Source organism: Ranitomeya variabilis, chromosome 3 (assembly GCF_051348905.1).
Source record: "Ranitomeya variabilis isolate aRanVar5 chromosome 3, aRanVar5.hap1, whole genome shotgun sequence".
In the NCBI taxonomy this organism is placed as follows: domain Eukaryota; kingdom Metazoa; phylum Chordata; class Amphibia; order Anura; family Dendrobatidae; genus Ranitomeya; species Ranitomeya variabilis.
Genome location: NC_135234.1, coordinates 738560752 through 738584396, shown reverse-complemented (window position 1 = coordinate 738584396; position 23645 = coordinate 738560752). Strand labels below are relative to the sequence as shown.

The 23645-nt window shown below is 40.4% G+C and overlaps 1 protein-coding gene across 2 annotated transcripts in view; it reads right to left on the bottom strand.

Moving 5' to 3' along the window:
* Nucleotides 1-8989: 8989 nt before the first annotated feature.
* CNTN5 (contactin 5) overlaps nt 8990-23645 on the bottom strand; it is a 2016448-nt gene continuing 2001792 nt past the window's right edge. For both annotated transcript variants that reach the window (XM_077298468.1, XM_077298469.1), the window contains 2 exons: nt 13040-13208; nt 8990-9361 (listed from right to left, as the gene is read on the bottom strand). In XM_077298468.1, the coding sequence (XP_077154583.1) occupies nt 9264-9361; nt 13040-13208 (267 nt within the window). In that variant the 3' untranslated portion in view covers nt 8990-9263. The remainder of the gene's footprint in view (nt 9362-13039; nt 13209-23645) is intronic.

The following is a 23645-nucleotide window of genomic DNA, read 5'->3' as shown; positions in this document are numbered from 1 at the left end:
TAGTGGGCCTTAATCCGGCCTAGGAAGATTATGTCATTAAGCCACACCAGGCAACTTGCAAAACTCGATGTGGAGCACAACAGAGGAGAGCAGACCCAGGTGAAGGAAGCGGAGTCCAAAAAACCCAGGACAGGTGCATAACAGGTTGTATCTACCAAACATAGTACTTTTGATCAGTAAAACTTTTAGGATAGTCCATGACTTTATGATCTATAGTTATGTGACCACTGGGATTCTTCTAATCCTGAGGATGAAGAAATAGTGCTTCAGTGTTCTCCCAAATCATCCACTGTGCGGAGGAACGGCAGCACTACCTTATTCAAGGAAACATCTGGATGGCACCTTTCTAATCTAGCTTTCCCTAATATAGTAGACATTCAAACTTCATTAGAGGGCTAACTTATTAGATTGGCAAACTTCAGAAGTTAAGATTCAATGCGGTGCTTACAAGCTTGAGTGGAAATAGCTTGTAAGCGCTGCACGTGTTTGGACACCGCAGATAAACTGCAGCAGGGGCCAGTCTTTGCAAAAAAGTTCAAGTTACAGTATTTTGAGAAGGTAGATACATTTTAATTTTAATAAGAAGTAAATTGAAAAGTTTATTGCACTTACAAGCACTTTGCAATTTTACCCAACTTTGAAGACGAAACAACCACTTTAATTTCTTTGCAGCTTCTGAGTAGGCAAAAGTCACCTCCAACTTGACATAAGGTTTTCTCTTTCATGCAAAGTTTGACAAAAGCTTAGCAAAGACTAGTGTCACCTAAAGCAAATGTGTATGTTCTCCCATGATATTGGGTAGAACGTTTTGAAGCATCGGATCTTTATTTTTCACTGTTGACATTTTTAAAAGCAATTTATTCTTTGGCTCCTCCAGGAAAATGTCACTGCACCCATCACGAAATTTACGCTGAATAATAAATGATCGCCTCCAATATTTGACAAGACACTGGGTAGAAGTCGATAAAAAGAGAATTATTTATTAAAAAGACCTAATGATACAAGAACAGTTCACAGGAACTATTAATCAACTGTGTCTTCCACATAGTATACAATTATATATAGTATCTACACATTGTATACGATATCTCTAATATATTACATGAATCATTGCAGTTCCAGATTCCCAAAGCTACAAACAAAAGATTCTTCAGAAATAAACTTATAAAAATGGGCTAAACTTATAAAAATCTAACGATGATAAATACTATTGTGTTGCCCACAAAAACAACCAGATTCTAGTTGTCAGTTTTCTTCAGCCGATACCTGATTGGTTGCTTTTGGTTACACCCCCGCTTATCTTTTGCAGTTTTTTTTTTTAATAACCCCTGTGAGTTTCTGTTATATGTCTGTTTTAATAAATACTTGAAATCCCTATGAAATAATTGTGGTCAAACTTTTCTTAAATCTCTGCTTAGTGTCGTTATTTTTTATTCCTCCCGGAAACTTTGTTTTGCCATTCCCTTTGTCGAAGGGTGAAAACAATGATTTCTATGTTGATCGTAGAGGATTGGTAACACCTTGTTATCAATTTATTCATGAACTTACATGAGGAGGAGTAAAAGGAATGGCACTATACAGAGGGCTAAGAAATTTGGAAAGGCAAATATTTCCTAAAGGAGGTATGTCCTGAAAACCGGGAGGTCCAGTTTTATTTAACACATCCCACATTATATATTTATAAAGAGGTTATTCGCACTCGGTAAGCTACAGCCCCTCACGCTACATATTGCTTTCAAACTAAAATCACATTATATTTTCAGCTATTAAAATTCAGAACTATCTAAAAAAATCTAATGTCATGTTCTTTTAAAAAAAAACTCATCTTTTTTTATAATAGTCCTTTTGCAGTCAGCGTGGATATCAGAATAGGAATATTTATTGATAATTTAAAAAAAAATGTTTTTTCTACATTTGATAAATTTACTGATGTTCCATATCACATGGTGATGATTTATTTTTTAGTTTGCTAACTAATTAGTTACATTCTAACTAGTGATGACTGAACGTGCTGGGATAAGGTGTTATCCGCCATGCTCGGGTGCTAACCGAGTGTCTTCAGCGTGGTCGAAAAATATGTTCGAGTCCCCGTGGCTGCATGTCTGTTCGACACATGCAGGGTTAGCTGTAATGGCCGACCCAGTTTGAGGAGAGCAAACTGAGAGTTAGTGCCAAGTTCAGGAAGTGACAGTTTAGTGCAGGATAGTAGTGTGAAGTGACAGCAGCAGTCTCACACATTGGGCTGCTAGGGACAATGTGGGCCTAATATTCAGGGCAGTGGATTGCCAAAATACCCTTCCATGGGATTCCATCTGCCAGCCTGGGGGACCTCAATATGGACGTCGGGGCCCTTGGGCGCAATCAGCCAGTGAAGCTACAGGGAAAGATGGACTCAGACTCTATGAGGCGGAGGTGTTACAATCCGGGTGCACTGCTAGTGATGGAGAAGACTTCCTAGTGCTAGTGAAGATAGCAAGAGGGACACTCCACCAATCCCGAGAACCAGGGCTGAAGTTGTGTCCGGTACCTTGAAAATTTGGTGCAGATTTAAATCTGAAGCATGTCAGTTCTTTCAGAGTTTTGCTGCAGATTTCAATTATACTGAGTGGGGAAAAAACTGCTGCAAAAACACATGTAAAAATTGTTTTAAAAAAGTGCCTTGTTTACGCAGAGTTTTTTATTTTTTTATTTGAAGTGAATCACTTAGTTGAACAAAGTGATTCACTTCAAATAAAAAAAGAAATCAGATATGAATTTTTTTACAATTTGCTTTGAGAAATGCATCAAAATGACTGTTCCTGCTTTGGTATTTGCTTCTCTTGGTATTTACCACCTGTGTTTGTTTCTTTAGAGCTTTTATACCCCTCATCCTTTTGCATCACTTACAAGAAAGAAACAATTTGGGAGCCCTAGCGCCTTCCATGCTGCCTGGGGAATGAGGACGACAATCGGGTCCTTCTCTTGGTAGAACTTAAAATCAGCTACATACTCATCCCATGACAGAAGGATTAGTCTTGTTTACCACATATGTTTGTTTCTCCAGTACTTTTTTCATCCCTTATCCATTTCCATCTGTTTAATTTTGGAGGCCAAGCATATATGTACATGTTGCATTTTTGTTACGTTTTTGTTGAGGAAAAAACAGGCTAAGGCTGAGATGAGACTTAATAGCCATCTACAAATATCTGAAGGGCTGTCACAGTGTAGAGGAATCATCCTATATTTACACAAAAAGCAACGGAATGAAACTGAAAGGGAGAAGATACAGATTAGATATTAGAAAAACTCCAGTCGGTTTGAAACGTGTAAGGCCATGAGTTTCCCGGGTTATTTGCCTTTTTTCTAAACTAATGGTTTTATACCATTTTTTTAATTATTCACCGATGGATCTGTTGCTGGATATCTTTTCTTCCTTAATTCCCTCTACCAGGGGCCATACCATAATTCCCTCTACCAGGGGATATGCCTTTATTCCCTCTACCATAGGCTATACCTTAATTCTTAATTCTCTCTACCATGGGCTATACCATAATTCTCTCTACCATGGGTAATGCCTTTATTCCCTCTATCATGGGATATACCATAATTCTCTCTACCATAGGCTATACCTTAATTCTCTCTACCATGTGTTATGCCTTAATTCCCTCTATCGGCTATACCTTAATTCTCACTACCAGGAGCTATACCGTTATTCCCTCTACAATGGGCTACACCATAAGTCTCTCTGCCATGGGCTATACCTTAGTTCCCTCTACCATGGGCTATACCATAATTCCCTCTACCATCGGCTACACCTTAATTCTCTCTACCATAGCCTACAACTTAATACACTCTACCATGGGCTATACCTTTATTCCCTCTACCATGGGCTATACCATAATTCCCTCTACCAGGGGCTATAACATAATTCCCTCTACCATAGGCTATACCATAATTCCCTCTACCATGGGCTATACCACAATTCTTTCTTCCATGGGCTTTACCTTAATTCCCTCTTCCATGGGCTATACCATAATTCTCTCTACCATAGGCTATACCATAATTCCTGGAAATTAATCATAAAGGTGAAGAAATACACTGGCACTGAAGGAACAGATTGTTCCAATTAATCCTTTCTCCAACACGAGATCCTTTTTTCGGCTATGAGGGTACAGCAGCCCATGGAAGATTTGGGAGGTGCTTTGCATATATCGTAAGCAGTCCAAGCAAATTAACTAAGAAATAAAAAAGTTGCAGCACTCACCCACAATTCTTCACTTCTTTATTGTACAAAACGATCCATTGTTTGGATGTGGCACAAAGACGGCTTGGGCTTGTGAGGGGAGCAGGGCTGTGCAGGAACGAGACAGACGACGGCCGTTTCGCGCACTTGCGCTTCTACGGGTCCATGACCATAATTCCCTCTACCATGGGCTATGACTTAATTCCCCCTACCATGTGCTACACCATAATTCCCTCTACCATGGGCTATACCTTAATTATCTCTACCATGGGTTATGCCTTTATTTCCTCTACCATGGGCTTTACCTTAATTCCCTCTACCATGGGCTATGCCTTTATTCCCTCTACCATGGGCTATACCATAATTTCCTCTACTATCGGCTATATCTTAATACTCTCTGCCATGAGCTATACCTTAATTCCCTCTACCAGGAGCTATACCTTTATTCCCTCTACCATGGGCTATACCTTAATTCTCTCTACCATGTGTTATGCCTTTATTCCCTATACCATGGGCTATACCATAATTCTCTCTACCATCGGCTATACCTTTATTCCCTCTACCATGGGCTATACCATAATTCTCTCTACCATCGGCTATACCTTTATTCCCTCTACCATGGGCTATACCTCTATTCTCTCTTCCATGGGCTATACCTCTATTCTCTCTTCCATGGGCTATGGTTTTATTCCCTCTACCATGGGCTATACCATAATTCTTTCTACCATAGGCTATACCATAATTCCCTCTACCATGTGCTATACCATAATTCCCTCTACCATGGGCTATACCTTAATTCCCTCTACCATGGGCTATACCATAATTTCCTCTACTATCGGCTATACCTTAATACTCTCTGCCATGGGCTATGCCTTAATTCCCTCTACCAGAAGCTATATCTTTATACCCTCTACCATGAGCTATACCTTTATTCCATCTACCATGGGCTATAACACAATTCTCTCTACCATGGGCTATGCTTTAATTTCTGCTACCATGAGCTATACCTTTATTCCCCCTACCATGAGCTTTACCTTAATTCCCTCTACCATGAGCTATACCTTAATTCCCTCTACCATGGGTTATACCTTAATTCCCTCTACCATGAACTATACCTTTATTTCCTCTACCATGGGCTATACCATAATTCCCTCTACCATGGGCTATGCCTTTATTCCCTCTACCATGGGCTATACCATAATTCCCTCTACTATGGACTATGCCTTAATTCCCTCTACCATGAGCTATACCTTAATTCCCTCTACCATAAGCTATACCTTAATTTCCTCTACCATGAACTATGCCTTTATTCCCTCTACCATGGGCTATACCATAATTCCCTCTACTATGGACTATGCCTTAATTCCCTCTACCATGAGCTATATCTTAATTTCCTCTACCATGAGCTATACCATAATTCCCTCTACCATGGGCTTTACCATTGTTCCCTCTACGATGGGCTATACCTTAGTTCTCTCTCCCATGGTCTATACCTTAATTCCCTCTACCATGGGCTATACCGTAATTTCCTCTACCATGGGCTATACCACGATTCTCTCTACCATGGGTTATACCTTTATTCCCTCTACCTAATTCCCTCTACCATGGGTTATACCTTAATTCCCTCTACCATGGGCTATACCGTAATTCCCTCTACCATGGGCTATACCTTAATTCTCTCTACCATGGGTTATACCTTAATTCCCTCTACCATGGGCTATACCGTAATTCCCTCTACCATGGGCTATACCTTAATTCTCTCTACCATGGGTTATACCTTTATTCCCTCTACCTAATTCCCTCTACTGTGGGCTATATATACACTAATTCTCTCTACCATGTCTCTTTCCACATTTCACCATGCCACATACAGGTTAACAAACATGTCCTCAATATAATGAATAATGTAAAGTGGTGTAATATTATTATAATTATTAATATTCTTGGTTAACCTGTGATGTAAATTCTTTATATACAGTTATTCACCATTTAGCCATTGAAGCGATATATGATTAACTGTCTTTATACACCAACTATTCTACTGATTTATTGAATTTCATTGCAGATGTGACACGTTTTCTCCTAACCCACAATTATTTTTCATTCATGGGATCATTTTATTTTTTCAGTTGCCACAGGGGTGATGATGTTAGTTCATGTAAAGTCCATGCGCTTGAAAAATTACCACAATTGATGCTACATCATGCCGCTCTCAGATGGAGAATAAAGAAAACTAGTAATAGATTCCCTTTAATTTTGCCTAATTAATCTAGGAAATGCTGTTTGATCAAAGATATAAGTTCCAAATTTGTAAACAATGGGCAAATAGTGTTCCTTCAATAACGTCAGATGATGACGATGATGAACTCAGAAGTCCCGCACCCCTAATGGCCAACCATGTATATAGGGCATTTAATTTAGGAGAATATTTTAATATTAATTTATATGGTAATTAAGACATTTGGCTCAATCGGCTGGACTTTTTTTTTTGGTGGTGATGATGGACACTTAGATTAGACTCGGCAATTGCTCAGCACAGTAGGTTGAATTGGAACCAAATTCATACATTTTAGAATCATTACCAATAATTGATCATATAAGTTTTGAATTAAATATCAATTACACACAATCTTTTCTAGATTTTTTTTATTTAATTAAAAAATGTTTTCTTGACCTTGGTCTAGAAAGAAAAACAGCAGAACATGGAAATAATAGTTCATGTATCCTAAAGAATTCCACCTTGCAATACTGTGCTCACATATCACATTAAAAAAAATTAGAAACGGGTAGACCGACAGGGTTTCATATTACAAGCTTCATTAAGAGGGTTTTATAGTCTTTTTTGCAATTTTTTACTCAACTTTATGCATCATTTGTACTTGCATCGGAAATCTATTGTAATTTTGTACCCACCAGGTGGTGTTGCATTAATATAATGCAGCGTCATCCGATGGCAAATCATCTACTCATTCTAGATACACATAGATGATTGACTTCTACATAGTGCACTGCTAAGAATCTTCACCACAATATTAATTGGACATATAAAGAATATTCATTGTTGTCTCCAAAGTAAAGTAAAGTGACAACTTGAACTTTATCTAATTGACAAATAAAGAGATTATTTTCTTAGATTTTTTCCATATACACGTGAAGAAATTAAGGTACGGTCTCAGAGTGCGCCGGAGACTTTTCCAGCAGCCATAAAGCCCCACTAGCTTCTTGTAGTTCTATACACTATGGTGCTCCAGGTGGTGCCATATAAATGTGCTTTTCCTTATCTTCCCTCTTTGTTCACCATATCTCGAGTTGAGTGGCAGGAGAGCTTTGAGTTAAAACATAATTTAACTATACTATGTTTTAGGTATTTAGTTTTTAGGCGCATAAAGGAATAACATAGTCCTTGTAACCCCTTTAATAGCATTATGGAGGTGCCAGGCTGTAGTTTTGAAAATGATAAAATTAACTCAATTCTTCCCAGGAGCCACCAGCTTTCAGTCGTCATGCAGGTGTGCACAGAGCAATTACAGCCACCGCTCACGCTATTGAGAGTGGTGGCTGTAAACACATCCCGGCACTGACTGAAAGCCGGCTTTGTGCTGATGCACTGCGGAGTGAGCTGTTGATCAGTGGCGGGGCACGATTACAGCTGTCTCTTTCAGTAATGTGAGTGATGATCGTATGACTGAAAGCCGGCGGTTCACGAGAAAAATCAAGTTCACATTCTCGCAGGTGCCACACTTTCAGAACAGCGGCCGGGCACCTTCATAACACTATTGACCTGCAGATTAAACCAATATCTGCCGATTAGTGTTACTGGACATGACTGGTTTCCTAATAATCATAAATAGGCAAAATTGCTAAATTCTTGTAAAAGCAAGAGACTTTGCAACTCAACTACTATTAAAAATTCTCTCAAATATTAAGAACAGGTAGATATTAATTTTAATACGAAATATTTGTTAGAGGTTAGAAGTGTTTTCCTTGGCAAGGATCACACACTTCCAAGTTCTTTGCCATAGAGCTTGCAAGCACTGCTCTGAAGCTGACCAGATTGCTGATTTGGGCCAGCAGTTCAGCCATACCGCCAGTCTGAAGTCTCAATTTTTAGGGAATTACCACCCTCTGACATACAGGAAGAAGGGAGGCAGAGGAGCAGAGTGCTCCTGAAGAGAAATGATGAGATTAACCCTTTAGCCAATTCTAGAAAAGGTAAGAATGGACACATCGGTATGCTGGAAATATTTTCTCTTGGGCATAATATTCACCCTAGAATACATCCTTGATATGGCATCTGATGGAAGATACTACCTACAGCCTTTCTTCTGTAAAATAAGTAAAAACCCCAACAGAAAAAGCCTCCCTATGAAATTGGAGGCATACATAGATAATATAGGACATCCATAGAGGTTTTTGGGTGCCACATTATGGATCTGTACAGCTGAATGGTTATATGGAGCCACTTTAACCATGTATCAGACATAACCTAGATACAGTGTTTTATTGGCATTTCTAGGAACAGATAAAAAAATAGGATAGGATAAGAAAAAATGATGTATAAATATTTCACCAGATCTAAATTTGCACTTCATACCATGTCATTCAATACCACAAATGTATTGCACACCACTGCTTTAACAACGAAAAGTTATATGATCCAAGAACTGGTCGATCGAAAAGCAAAATCAAAAAGTGCGAACCCAGAGCGTTTGACCAAAGTTACTAAACTGAATTTTCTTTTTTTTTTTTCTCTTAGTTTTTTTTTTTACAGAAGCTGATAAAGGCTATTAGCAAACCAGTCTATTTATATATTTATATATATTTATAAAAAAATGAAAAAAAAAACCAAAACAAAAAGCAAAACAGGAAAACCTAAAAACAGCCAGAAACTCTTTCTCCAGTTCTTTTAGTTGTTCATGTAGTCTTTGGGTATTTGGATGAAGAGTAGGTCCAGGTCTCCAGTGACTTCATTCAATCGGTAACTGTAGTCAGATCTAGAATACAAGTAAAAAAAAAACCAAAAAAAGCAGTAAATCCATCTTCACCATGATGTTGTTGGGATAACCAGTGCCAGTAGAAAAGTTAAGGAAGAGGAGGAGGCTGACAAATTATGGAGTGTGGACTGTGCACTTGTTACTTCTAGAAAAATAAGACAGAACAAAAGTTAATAATATAATGATGTCCATTACTTCGTAATAGAAGACATTGTAAAGTATTTAAAGGAACCATTTATAACAACAATTACAGGTATTTTTCCATATTTTCTGAGAATAAAAAAAAATCACAAATTAATTTTAAGCCATTATGCTTAAATACACAATCTATACAGAGTATAAAACACATGTAGAGAACAATAGGTACAACAAAAAAGGACAGTGTGCCGATTTCTCAGGCTTGTGTCTGGCACATTTCCATATATGCAAACATCTCATTGTAAACAATTCCCTATGAAAAGACGGCCCATTACAGAAAAAAAAGTTTATAAAAAAAGAGAAGGGTTGAACACAGAGGAAGGAATGAAGAAATAAAGTAAAAAAGGAGAAGGAAGGAAGGAAGGAAGGAAGGAAGGAAGGAAGGAAGTAGACAAAGGGAAGGAAGTAAGAAAGGAAGAAAGGAAATAGAAAAAGGGAAGAAAAAGAAAGTAGAACAAGGAAGAAAGAAAGTAGAAAAAGGGGGGAAGGAAGGGAAGAAGGGATGGAGGGAGGAAGAATGAAAATACGTAGAAAAAGAAAAGGAAATAGAAAAAGGGAAGAAAGAAAGTAGAAAAAGGAAGGAAGAAAAAAGTAGAAAAAGGGAAGGAAGGCAGTAAGAAAGGATGAAGGAAGGAGAAAAAAAGGATGGAATGAAGGAAGGGAGATGGGTAAAACAGGGAGGGGAGGGAGGAAGTAAGGAATGAAGGAAAAAAATGAGGGAAGAATGAGAAGGATGTCTGGAAAAAAGAAGAAGGAAGGAAAGAAGAAAAAGGTAAGAGGGCGAAAAGTTTAGCAGGAAACAAGGAAGGAAAATAAAAGAAAAGGAGTAAGAAAGTAAAAGACAAAAGAAGTAACAGAGGACTAGAAAAAGAAAAGACTGAAGGAATGAAAATGGATCAAAAAAGTAGGGGACAAAGACTTAAAAAAAAAAAAGAGGAAGAGCAGAAATGTAAAAAAAATCTGAATTATTGACTGAGAAAATGGACCAATACAACAAAAGGATTATGATCAAGAAGGGTGGAAGGAGGGTGAGGAATGGAGAAGTGAAGAAACAAGACAGGATGATCTATGGAAAAGGGCCTAAAGTAACATAGGAGGAACTGAATGCTCAGGAGAAAAACCTAGCAGCGCTCACCAATCTGTCTTATAAGTTCTCTTTATTTGTGTTACAGCAAACAATTAAACAATTGCAGACGAGGAGCATTTTCCATCGGTGGCAGTGCGAATACTGAAGTCACCTCTGCACGCTGCTCAGACGCAGATTGGGGAATGTCACCATGATTATCTCCTGATTATTGAGTTATCTCGATATGTCCAACAAGGTTCAGCACCGCCCAAGCAGAGCCATGCACTCCCACGGGGTACAAGGAAAAGGGCTGCTGTCAGTCATGGAAATACTGAGCATTGCCAGTCAGCACAAATATGCTTTATTAAATGGATATGACTTAAGGGGAGAGTTAAGTAGGGAAAAGAGGAAGATAGAAATGAGAGAGGATAAAAAGAGAAGAGAAGAAAAACTTTAAAAAACAGCCACATAGAAACTATAGACATTATAAAAGGAGGGATAAGAAAGGGAGGATGCAAGGAAGGAGGACAAGAAAAGGAAAGGAGGAAAGAAAAAATGACAAAGGAAGAAGGAAGGAAGGGAAGAATGAAGGGAGGAATGAAGGAAGCACGAGGAAAGGATAAAGGAAGGAGGCAAAAAAGGGAAGAAAGGAAGGGAGGAAAGGATTAAGGAAGCAAGGATGTGTGGAAATAAAGATAGGAACAAGAAAGGGAAAAGGAAGGAGGGAAGGATAAAGGAAGGAAGCAAGGAAGGGCGGAAAGAAGGAGGAAAGGAAAGGAGGAAAGAGGGAAAGAAGGAAGAAATGCAGGAAGGAAAGAGGAAAGGATTAAGGATGTAAACACGGAGTGGATGAAATAAGGAAGGAGGAAAAGATAAAGACAGGAAGCAAGGAAGGTAGGAATGGAGGAGAAAGGAAAAAAGTACAAAACATGGACTGAAACCCCCCCCCCCCAATGAAAATACATTACAATGTAGGATGAGAGCAGGAAAAAAGGTTTAATGGATTTTTGAGGAATATAAATCTGTTAAAGCAGAAGGATTTGCTATTTTTACATGTATCACTTACTTAAACATAATTACGATAATGTGTATAATGTAGTATATTAATATAATTACTATTCCTATAGCCGGCAGTTCTTTTATTTACACCCTATGTGCTCGCCTGCTGCTTACTGTCGAGATTATTGGCAAATATTCTTCAAAATTTTGCACACTATGTATCTGATCCCTTACAATGCTGGGCATTTTAGTAATAATAACATTAATAACAATAATAAAAACCTGCAATGTACGTCGCCTTCATGGCTAGAAAGTTTTGCTGCTCTGTCGCAGACTATTAAGGCGGCGGATTCTTCCTACAGAACAGCAGTAAAACTAATGGGGTAGCAGACCGTCCTGAATGGTGTCCGCTCAGTAGGATACTGTCAGGTGAACGCTTCTGTGATCGGAGTTATTAAATGCCTTTTTCTAAGTCTCATTCATCAATTGAGCTAAATGACACAACATGCGGAGACTAATTTATGTGTGTGAAACAAATGATCTATTAGACCACTTTCCCCACGTTTACTATGGAATCTAGAACACTTTCCAGCAGGGAATAATATGGAAGCGCCAACCATTCCAGGTCACCGGTGTCTCTCTGTGTAATACATCATGTACTCTTCTAATATTGAGAAATAAGTAATAAATAATGGAGCTCATTTATAACAACCCAATGTGCTGCAAATATGAAAAGTATGGCTGTTATTACTTGCTACATTAAAGGCATTGTTTTATTAATAAATATGAATTTATTCTATTAGATCATGAAAATATAGCAATTATTATGCTGGAATCACTTAAAAAAATGTCAAATGTCCTATTCACAGCAATAGCAAAAATCACAGTCTCCTATGAATGCCAGCTTCAGGTGGTAGTATCGTCTTGACAAGCAATGGGGTCTTCAGCAAACCTCCAGCCATCATGGCGAACCATAGGCGCCTCGTAATCACATCACGGAAGAGACGATGGATGCTTAAAATGATGCCCCCTGGTGCTCAGGGTGTTAGAGGAAGATGATGGCTTAATAACAGCCATCATCTGCCGAAAAAGATGTGAGCTTGGCTTGCAAGCCAGCATCAACGTTAGAGATCCGGCACATGACTTAACGGTACCTCATTTGTCACAAAGGGTTAAGTGGAAATTATGTATAATGTATGCTGGGGGTATTAATGGGGAAACGGCGACTTCTGTTTTCTTATAAAATTTTGTACTACAGTATATTACACATTTTACCTTTTCTAAAATTTTGTTAAAGGCTCCAAATTCTCACTATTAAAATTCAATATGTTATCATGACATGCTAGCAAATCCCTCCATAAGCTGCAATTCCCATAACAACCACTGGGCGGACACGTAGACACATGTAGCATAACCATCTCCCAATAGAGTATCAGAAAATCGGTTTTTTTTTTCTAAGCTGATCATCTTGCTCGAATCATCTTGGAATATGCCAAGCGAAGAAAAAAAAAGTCAGAAAGGACACATCGGTATGTCACAAGAGCACACATGTTTGGTTACCTGAGTATGATGGCACTCTGATTTGGGAACTGGCCGTCCCATCTCCACCTTCACTAATTGCTCTCACTTCTATGATATAAAATCCGGAGTCGGGAAGTAAAACCACCGCTGAAGTTGCCTGTGTTTGGATGACTTGGCTGTTGCTGTGACCTTCTTGTCTTAACATGACCTGTGGATTAAGAAATAGAAAAATTGCCTGTTATACCTTAATATAAAAGTAGAAAACCAGATTGGAGATTTCAACAAGGGCTTGAGAGAGCGGTGACCTTTTAGAGAAAAAAAAGCATATCTGATGTAGAGAAAAGAAAAAAAAAATTCCCTTGTATCCAGGCTGCAAACTACTAGAGAATATAGTAAGACGGAAAGATCAGAAATTCTGAAAAAACAACATTGTGCAAATACACCGTAGACAGGGGCATCACTATGTGTGGAATTCTATAACATTTCTTGGTCGTCAACTGTTCCGGATGTTTCAAGACCGGTTGTGTAATCCCTGGGTGGGGCGAGGGAGTTGACCTAGGGTTGGGGTTCCGCTGATGGGCGGTGCTGGGTCTTAAATATCTCCAAAAATATTTGCTCATATAATATTCTATCTGTTAATGCCTTGTGGTTTTCCAGGATTTTCACAGTTTTTATGTATATTTTTTTCCTTTTTTCAATAATTGTTGAAAAGGTTTTACGAGATTTGAAACAGCGCCACTCTTATACACAGGCATTTTTTTGGTATAAAAGCTTGAATGAGGCTGCAATATGAGCTGAAACAGATTTCTGCTATAATTTATGATGCTCTGTGGTTAATTACAGCAAATCCATCATGATGCTGTTCACCAACAGCATGAAAAAAATTTTTCAGAAGAAATACAAACGTAAAATGCTAAAAAAAAACAGTTGCATAATATTTGTTTAATTACAGGTTATACAAAATTATTGGTGACTTTTATACTCCAGTTCTGGAATTAAGCGTATGATGATTTTCTCCAAATTGTTTGACAACATCATCTATTTTTTTCTTTCTGAAAAATGTTAATGACTTTTTATTTGCTAAACCAGAATACTTCCTTAAGGAGGACTTTTCGGGAACTTTTACCTTGGCTATATCCTGAGATAGGGGCTGAAGTGCTGAGAAACATTTTTTTCCGGTTAGTAATAGATGTCTTTTTTCACGAGATATGAGTTTATAAAGTGTTATGTAAGTTTTCTTTTCAACCACATGGGTGCTAACCGATTCTTTGTGCGTGTGCATTTTTTCCACATGTGTGACACTGACCTATCATAAACAAGAGGCAACACAGGGGTGGAAAATACATATTATCCCCCAAAAAAAGGTTAAACCGGGATTATCAAGAGACACACTCAATCTGGATAGTTCCTGGAGGAAAGCAGCAGCAACAGGAGCTGGACTTGGTGCAGTGCTGGTAATCTACATTGCTCGATACCCAATACAGGAGTCAGGGCACGGTATCAATATTCAACAAGCATTTTGGCAGCAGGGCATTGTAACCCTTGGGCAATGAGCAGACCATTGTACATTTGGTGTATATTTAGTGGCCAACAATGATAATCATGTATCCTTACCGAGTTTGTGGTGGGCAATGGGGGTTCAGATACATAATCATCTTCATAGCCCATCAAATGTATATACACCACACAATAGTAGATGCCCATTCAATAATCATTCTGCCACAAAGTTCATTGTCCACACTCATGGGTTTAGAGTGATGCAGATTGCTGGCGCTGCTCCCACGATGATGCACCAAGTCCATCTCCTGTTACTGCTGCTCTCCTCTTATCTCGACACAATGAGTCCACGAACTGTCAGGAATGAGTATTCATTCGTTCAGGAGATCATCCTGAGAATCCTTTATCTGACATCCTCTGGGGTGTATTCTGTTTTTTTAAACCTCTATGATGCCTCCTACTTATGATTGGCTGGTATCACAGAGGTGGAAAAAGTACACACCCCCTGAGAAGGGTCTGTTACCACCTGCGTGGCCAAAAGGAAAATGTACATATAAACTCATACTGTATCTGGTGAAGAAAGAGGTTTATTAGACAACATTGAAAAAAGTGTTACTCTGCACTCAGGCCCTTAGGATCTAGTTAAAAAGTGTAAAAAGTCCCGAAAAGGTCTTTTTTTAAGTAAATATTTAAACTTGAATGTTATGTTTTTAGACTCTAAAATTTTGCTCTGATCAATTTCTTAAAAGGGTTGTCCACCTTTGGGAACAATTTTCTTTTGATACCTAAATTTATTTTTCGCTATTTTGTTTTTAAATTGAGTTTCGTTAAAAATATTACAATTTTTATCTTCAATAGACTCTGAGTTGCACCGTCTTCTGCTGGATGCAGAATGTGTAACACTCCAGGGTCCTGGTTATTACAGTTGCATTGCTTTCCTCACGGGGAGAGTGATGTCACGCTTGGAAGCAAGGGAAGATCTCATCTATCAGGTAAACATATACATGCAACATGCTCGCACTCCAGGCCAGAAGGGGGAGCTCTGAACCCGGCTTTCCGGGGGAGCTGCTCTTGATATATATTCTGGCTGGAGGGGAAGTCAGTGAGCAGTCTGTCATGAGGACAGGAAGAGAGCAGTCAGACAGTGAGTGTCAGAAAGACTGAAGGGGCTGTGTAGCTAGAGTTGCTGCAGCTCCTGGAGAAAGAGAAGGCAACTGAGAAGAAAAGGACAGTTTGTAGAAAGTGTGCAGGAGAGCAAAGCACAGGAGACTGACACCAGGGGATAATAGCAGCGTTTGGGCTACCTCCCTGGCCAAGCGCAGATTCCGGTAACCGCAAGACCGAGGTTGTGTCGGACTCTAGGAGGCACAGCAGAAACTGGCAGAACAGTTGGATTACATATCACCTGTCTGCTCTAATACCCAGGAGGCACAGTAGCACATAGAGCCCGGGTCATGATAGAGACCCTGTAAAAAAGCTTGAGCCACCTGTCATACGGGTTTGTGTCCCACCAACTGTGGGGACCTTGCCAGAAGCCATAGGCAGTAAGGGACTACAACACCACCACACTATGAGGAAGGATTTCATCTCCACCTGGTAGAGAGGAATCTGAACTTGCTTTCAAGTTGGCCGGACTCTGCCTGTACCTGTGATCTGGTGCCCTGGACTGCGGTTCCCTGAAGCCTTCAGTAAACCAGGTAAAGAGACTGCAAACCTGTGTCCTCCGTTCTTTACTGCACCACTGACCATCCTCATCCATATACCGGGAGCCCTGGGGTCCTACTTCACCTGTGGGAAGTTATACCATCTAGCTGCCATAACATCACCCCAGAGGACCCCTTTTAGCAGTGTCGGTCCCCACTGACCAAACACCACAGGTGACGTCATGAACACAAACTTTATTCAAAACCCCTTTACAGACCTTTCCCCCTGTATTTGGGCGCCCAGGGCCACGGACCGGGTCGCAGCCACTGTGACATCCCCTTTAAGTATCGTACCCGGTACCCAGTACCCCACGGCCCTGGCGGGTGACTGAAATGCATTAACTGATAATCTATCAGCGAGCTTATTCTGATGGTCTAATATTAGTGTATCTAATTATTTTCATACCTCTTTTTGAGCTCTCATCTGATTTATAACAACATCAAAGTTAAATTTGCAGCGAGACAAAAAGTCTGTGAAATAAGCAATAGGAGCAACATGGTGCAAAATTTTGTAATGAAGCTGAGTGGCAAAAATGATTTTTTTAGCTCCAAATACATGAACTTAAAGACAACCTGTCACATGCAGAAATGCTTTTATCTGCAGATGTAGGATCAATCAGCAAGCAAATACAACTCAACCCATGTTAGACGGCCTTATGAGTGCAGCAGCTACAGGGAGAAAATAAAATGTGTATTACAGCTGGCATGTACTTTGCATGCAGCGGGCACAGCTCCTGGGCCCACTTCTCACACAGCTTCTGTGCCCGATTTATACCAAGATAGTGGGCCTGATTTATGCACTGCTTGTGTACCCACTTCATACACAGCTCCTGAGCCTGCTTAATATACAGCTTCTGAGCCTGATTTATACACAGCTACTGGACCCAATTTATACACAGTTCCTGGACCCACTTCATACACAGCTCCTGGACAAGCTTCATGCACAGATCATGGGCCCGCTTCATACACAACTCCTAGGCTCTACTTCACACACAGCTCCTTGGTCCGGTTCACACACAACTTCTGGGCCTAGTTCATACAGAGCTCCTTGACCTGCTTCATACAAATCTCTTGAGCTTGCTTCATACACAGCTCCTGAGTTCGCTTCATGTACAGCTCCTGGGCCCACTTCATACACAGCTCTTGAGCTCGCTTCATACACAGCTCCTGAGCTCGCTTTAAGTACAGCTCCTGAGCCCGCTTAATACACAGCTCCTGAGCCTGCTTCATACACAGCTCCTGGGCTCACTTCATATACAGCTTCTGGACCAACTTCATACACAGCCTACAACATGCAGTAACCACCGATTTTCACCAATCCACCAAACCAGCTCTGTCCTTGCCTACTGTATCCTCACCCATCACTTGCGGGCAAGGTCCTCTGTCTTCCTGTGTCAGATGTGACTTGTATTGCTTAAGATTACTGTACTTGTACATGTAAATCGCCATGGAATAAATGGTGCTATAATAATAAATAATAATAATACACAGCTCCTGAGCCTGCTTCATACACAGCTCCTTGGCTTGCTCCATATACAGCTTCTGGGCCCACTTCACACACAGCTCCTTGGCCCACTTCATACAAAGCTTCTGAGCTCGCTTCATGCACAGCTCCTGAGCTCACTTCATACACAGCTCCTGAGCTCGCTTCATGCACAGCTCCTGAGCTCACTTCATACACAGCTCCTGAGCTCGCTTCATACCAAGCTCCTGGGTTCGTTTCATACACAGCTGCTGAACTCTCTTCATACACAGCTCCTGAGCCCACTTCATGCACAGCTCCTGGGCTCCCTTCATACACAGCTCCTGGGCTCACTTCATACACAGCTCCTGAGCTCGCTTAATACAGAACTCCTGATTTCGTTTCATACACAGCTGCTGAACTCACTTCATACACAGCTCCTGGGCTCGCTTCATACACACCTCCTGGGATCGCTTCATACACACCTCCTGGGCTCGCTTCATACACAGCTCCTGGGCTCGCTTCATACACAGATCCTGGGCTCGCTTCATACAAAGCTCCTGAGTTCACTTCATGCACAGCTCCTGAGCTCACTTCATACACCGCTCCTGAGCTCACTTCAAACACGTGTACACTGACCATGATTATGTACATGTATGACATTGTGTACAAAAGAGTTAAGAGGAACCTGATTTATGCTGCCTGAAGCACATATAGCAGGAATCAGAGCCTGGCTCTCTTATTGCAGCCACGTGTATTTTACTCAGTAACACATTTCAGATAAAACATACCCTGGAAAGCCGACCGGGGACGGTGTATTTAGCTGTAAATCATTCTTAATCTCTGAACACTAACAAATACTCAGAGGTCACCCGAGCATGCTTGGGAAAACCCGAGCAACGAGTATATTCGCTCATCACTACTCCTTATAGCTATAGCGTTGCTATCACGTTTGTACCCAAAATCCAAATACTACGACTGTTTCTATTATTAATACATAAGGAAAATAAAGCAATAATTAATTAGTAGATGAGGGAGTTTTTGTCTTACTACCTGCTCTGCTTCAGTGTATAAATATTGGAAATTGTTTCCTATATTGATGTACGTGCGATGGCACAATTTATATTTATGGCACTAACACCTTTTTGCACTGTAAATCCCTGGAGGATAAGAGCAATTTTCAGCTTTTCAAATCTGTAAATAAGAAAATTGTTCTCATCTGTGTAAATTACTGATAATGGGGAGTGTAGAGAGACTATTGACACCAGGCTTTGAAGAATAGTCAAGCTTGCAAGCAGTCATAAAGTTCAGGACACACATTCACATTTTTTTCTGCAGATTTTGTCGTAGATCCACATCAAAATCAGCATAATAAATTTTTACTCTGATTGTGAAACATTTTTGTTGTTACTGTAATATGTTGTGGATCCAGACTGAAAATCCTCAGCATATCCAGTGCCAAAATACTACACAGCTGGGTTGTGTGTTTTTTAATAAATTATTTGCTCAACACCTCAGCTGCTGCAGAACCTCTATTAAAGAAGTGTGTTTTTTCGATTTCCAGAAGAAAAACCTAAAACGTTGTAATGAAAACTGGGCCTTTAAAATCAACAAACATTTTATGTTGTTTTTTAAGTTGCAGACTTTTCCCCTCACTGAATTTAAAGCAAATGTGCAAGAAAATCTACACACACAACACAGAATTTAGTGCAGACTTCACCAGATTTACTTCAGCTTTACATGTAAATAGAAGACTTAAACCCCATCACCCCCAACCACATCATTTGCTGCTGATTCTCAGTACAAAACAAGCTCTGAAGTTTTGAGAGGAAGACAGGAGATAAGGAGCTGATTGCAATACACATCGGAAAACTCTGCCGCTTTCTGGTCACATGGGACAAGCTACTTCCTGAACCACAGGAAGTGAAGAGACCAAAGTGGCTGAGGAGTAAGTGAAGAGACTAAAAGGGGAAAACTGTGCACTGGAGAACAGTATTTTTTTTACATTATAGAAAAACTTTTGTTTTTATTTTTGTTTGCCTTTTTTCTCTCCATAAATCAATAGAACATATAAAAAGAAGAAAAATTGTAACGCATCTTATGAAATAATGTACCTCTTTTTTCTCCTGGACTAATCATGTATTCTCAAAATTCACTATTCATCTACTATATAATTGTCTAAGGGTCACTTCTGTCTTTCTGTCTGTCGCGGATATTCATTGGTCTGTCATGGAGATCCAAGTCGCTGATTGGTCGTGGCAAAACGCCCACGACCATTGTCACGACCAATCAGCGACAGCCATAGTCTGGCAGAGAAATGGCCGCTGTTTTACTGCCCTGCAGTCAGCACTGAGCGCTCACACAGGGTTAATGCCAGCGTTAACGGACCGCGGTGTAACGCACTCCGTTAACGCAGCTATTAACCCTGTGTGACCAACTTTTTACTATTGATGCAGCATCAATAGTAAAAAGATCTCATGTTACAAATAATAATATTAAAAAAAGGCTATTCTCACCTTCCGACATCGCACGCTGTCCTCGGCAGTGCAAGCGGCAGGTTCCGGTGCCAAGGATGCTATGCGAGAAGGACCTGCCATGATGTCATCACAGGTCCTGCGCTCATACCAACCCTGGGACCTGAAGCTGCCGCGTGCACCGCACACAGGCGCCAGGCCTTCAAGGGGCTTTCGGAAGGGGAGTATATGTTTATTTTTTATTTTAAGTCTTTTTAAACCACGCATATAGTGCCCACATTGCTATATACTACGTGGGCTGTGTTACATACTGCGTGGGCTCTGTTATATACTACATCTCTGTGCTATATACTATGTAGCTGGGCAATATACAAATACAACATGACTGTGCAATATACAACGTGACTATCCAATATACTATGTGGCTGTGCAATATACTACGTGGTCTGTGTTATATACTACGTGGGCTGTGCAATATACTATGTGGCTGTGTCAGTTCTGTTATATACTACGTCGACTGTGCAATATACTACGTGGCTCTGTTATATACTATGTGGCTGTGCAATATACTACATAGCTATGCAATATGCTACATGCCTCTACAATATACTACGTGGCTATGTTATATAATACGGGGCTGTGCTATATACTACGTCGCTGACCAATATACTACATAGCTGTGCAATACACTATGTAGCTGTGCAATACACTACGTCCCTGTGCAATATACTACGTGGCTCTACAATATACTACGTGGCTATGTTATATACTACGTGGCTGACTAATATACTACATACCTGTGCAATACACTACATGGCTATGTTATATACTATGTGGCTGTGTTATATACTACGTAGCTCTGCTATATACTACGTACGCTGTGTTATATACTACGTAGCTCTGTTATATACTACGTAGCTATGTAATATACTACGTCGGTCGTGTTATATACTACGTCACTGTGCAATATAGTACGTAGCCTGTGCTATATACTACCTACATATTCTAGAATACCCGATATGTTAGAATCGGGCCACCATCTAGTGGGAAATATCTGTCTTTAGTGAATTCAGACTTTCCTATTGCTGAGGTAGGAGATGTCAGTGGGTGCTCATAACATTCTATGGCGAACTAACTTTCAGAAGAACTTGCAGCAGGATGCCTGTGTCCACCTCTAATCCCTCCCTCTTCTCCATAGCATTTTAAAAACACCAACTGTCATCTCATATTTCAGTAATGTGAATATCTGTCTTCACTTAATACAGATTTTATAGCTTTCAACCATAAATTGAGAATGAAAGATCAATCCAGGAGGAGAAAGAAGCAGATTTCTCCGACAAGATATATTATAAAGTTTCCTATTTTCATATGTAATAATAATAATAATAATAATAATTAAATAATAATAATAATTTGTATTTATATAGTGCCAACAAATTCCGCAGCACTTTACATTATAGAGGGGACTTGTACAGACAATAGACATTACAGCATAACAGAAATCACAGTTCAAAACAGATACCAGGAGGAATGAGGGCCCTGCTCACAAGCTTACAATCTATGAGGAAAAGGGAGACACGAGAGGTGGATGGTAACAATTGCTTTCATTGTTTGGACCAGCCATAGTGCAAGGCTCGGGTGTTCATGTAAAGCTGCATGAACCAGTTATCAGCCTAAATATGTAACAGTACAGACACAGAGGCTATTAACTGCATAAAGTGTATGAGAACATGATGTGAGGAATCTGATTATGGTTTAAGTTTTTTGAATGGGCCACACAGGGATAGGTAGGTTAATGCGTTGAGGCGGTAGGCCAGTCTGAACAAATGAGTTTTTAGGGCACGCTTAAAACTGTGGGCATTGGGGATTAATCATATTAACCTGGGTAGTGCATTCCAAAGAATTGGTGCAGCACGTGACAAGACTTGGAGACAGGAGTGAGAGGTTCTGATTATTGAGGATGCTAACCTCAGGTCATTAGCAGAATGGAGAGCATGGGTAGGGTGGTAGACTGAGACCTGGGAGGAGATGTAGGGTGGTGCTGAGCCATGGAGTGCTTTGTGGGTGAAGGTAATAAGTTTGTACTGGATTCTGGAGTGGATGGTGTTATGATCTGGTGGCCTAGGAGCAGCATGAGACGTACTCTGGAGAAGGTGGTACCTGTACTGACCGCAGACCCTGAACTTAACACCGCAACTAGAAGTAGCCGTGGAATGTACCTAACACTCCCTAGACATCTCGACACAGCCAGAGGACTAAATACCCCTAGAGATAGAAAAGGGAAAACTATCTTGCCTCAGAGAAAATCCCCAAAGGATAGACAGCCTCCCACAAATATTGACTGTGAGAAGAGAGGGAAATAACATACGCAGACTGAAATCAGGATTTAGCAAAGGAGGCCACTCTAGCTAAATAGAAAGGATAGGACAGAGTACTATGCGGTCAGTATTAAAACACTATAAAATATCCACCACAGAAAATACAAAATCTCCACATCTAACTAAAGATATGGAGGGTATATCTGCATCTCCAGAGATACCAGCTTGGCTAAACAAATCCTTATACAGACCAAGCTGGACAAGACAAAACATGGAAAAGAACTGAACAATAAGGCCCACAGCATGTGGACTGCAAAAATCAAGGCCAGAACTTATCTTTGTAGAAATGAACAGCAAGCAGGAGAGACCAGGCAGGGATGTGAATCCTCCAGGAACAATGGACAACTGGCACTGACTAAAGGGTCAAGCAAGACTAAATAGCCCAGTCAGAATTGCCATAAGTGGACACACCTGATGAATGCAGCAATCCAATCGAAAGACAGCAGCGCTACCACTTATAACCACCGGAGGGAGCCCAAGAACAGAATTCACAACAGTACCCCCCCCTTGAGGAGGGGTCACCGAACCCTCACCAGATCCCCCAGGCCGATCAGGACGAGCCAAATGAAAGGCACGAACCAAATCATCAGCATGAACATCGGAGGCAACAACCCAAGAATTATCCTCCTGGCCATAACCCTTCCATTTGACAAGATACTGAAGCCTCCGCCTAGAAAAACAAGAATCCAAAATCTTCTCAACCACATACTCCAACTCCCCATCAATCAACAGCGGGGCAGGAGGATCAACAGAGGGAACAAAGGGCACCACATATTTCCGCAACAAAGATCTATGAAAAACATTATGGATGGAAAAAGAGGCTGGAAGGGCCAAACGAAAAGACACTGGATTGATAATCTCAGAAATCCTATAAGGACCAATGAACCAAGGCTTGAACTTAGGGGAAGAAACCTTCATAGGAACATGACGGGAAGACAACCAGACCAAATCCCCAACCCGAAGCCGGGAACCAACACACCGACGACGGTTAGCAAAACGCTGAGCCTCCTCCTGAGACAACAGCAAATTGTCCACAACATGAGCCCAAATTTGCTGCAACCTGTCAACCACAGAGTCCACCCCAGGACAATCAGAAGGCTCAACCTGCCCTGAAGAAAAACGAGGATGAAA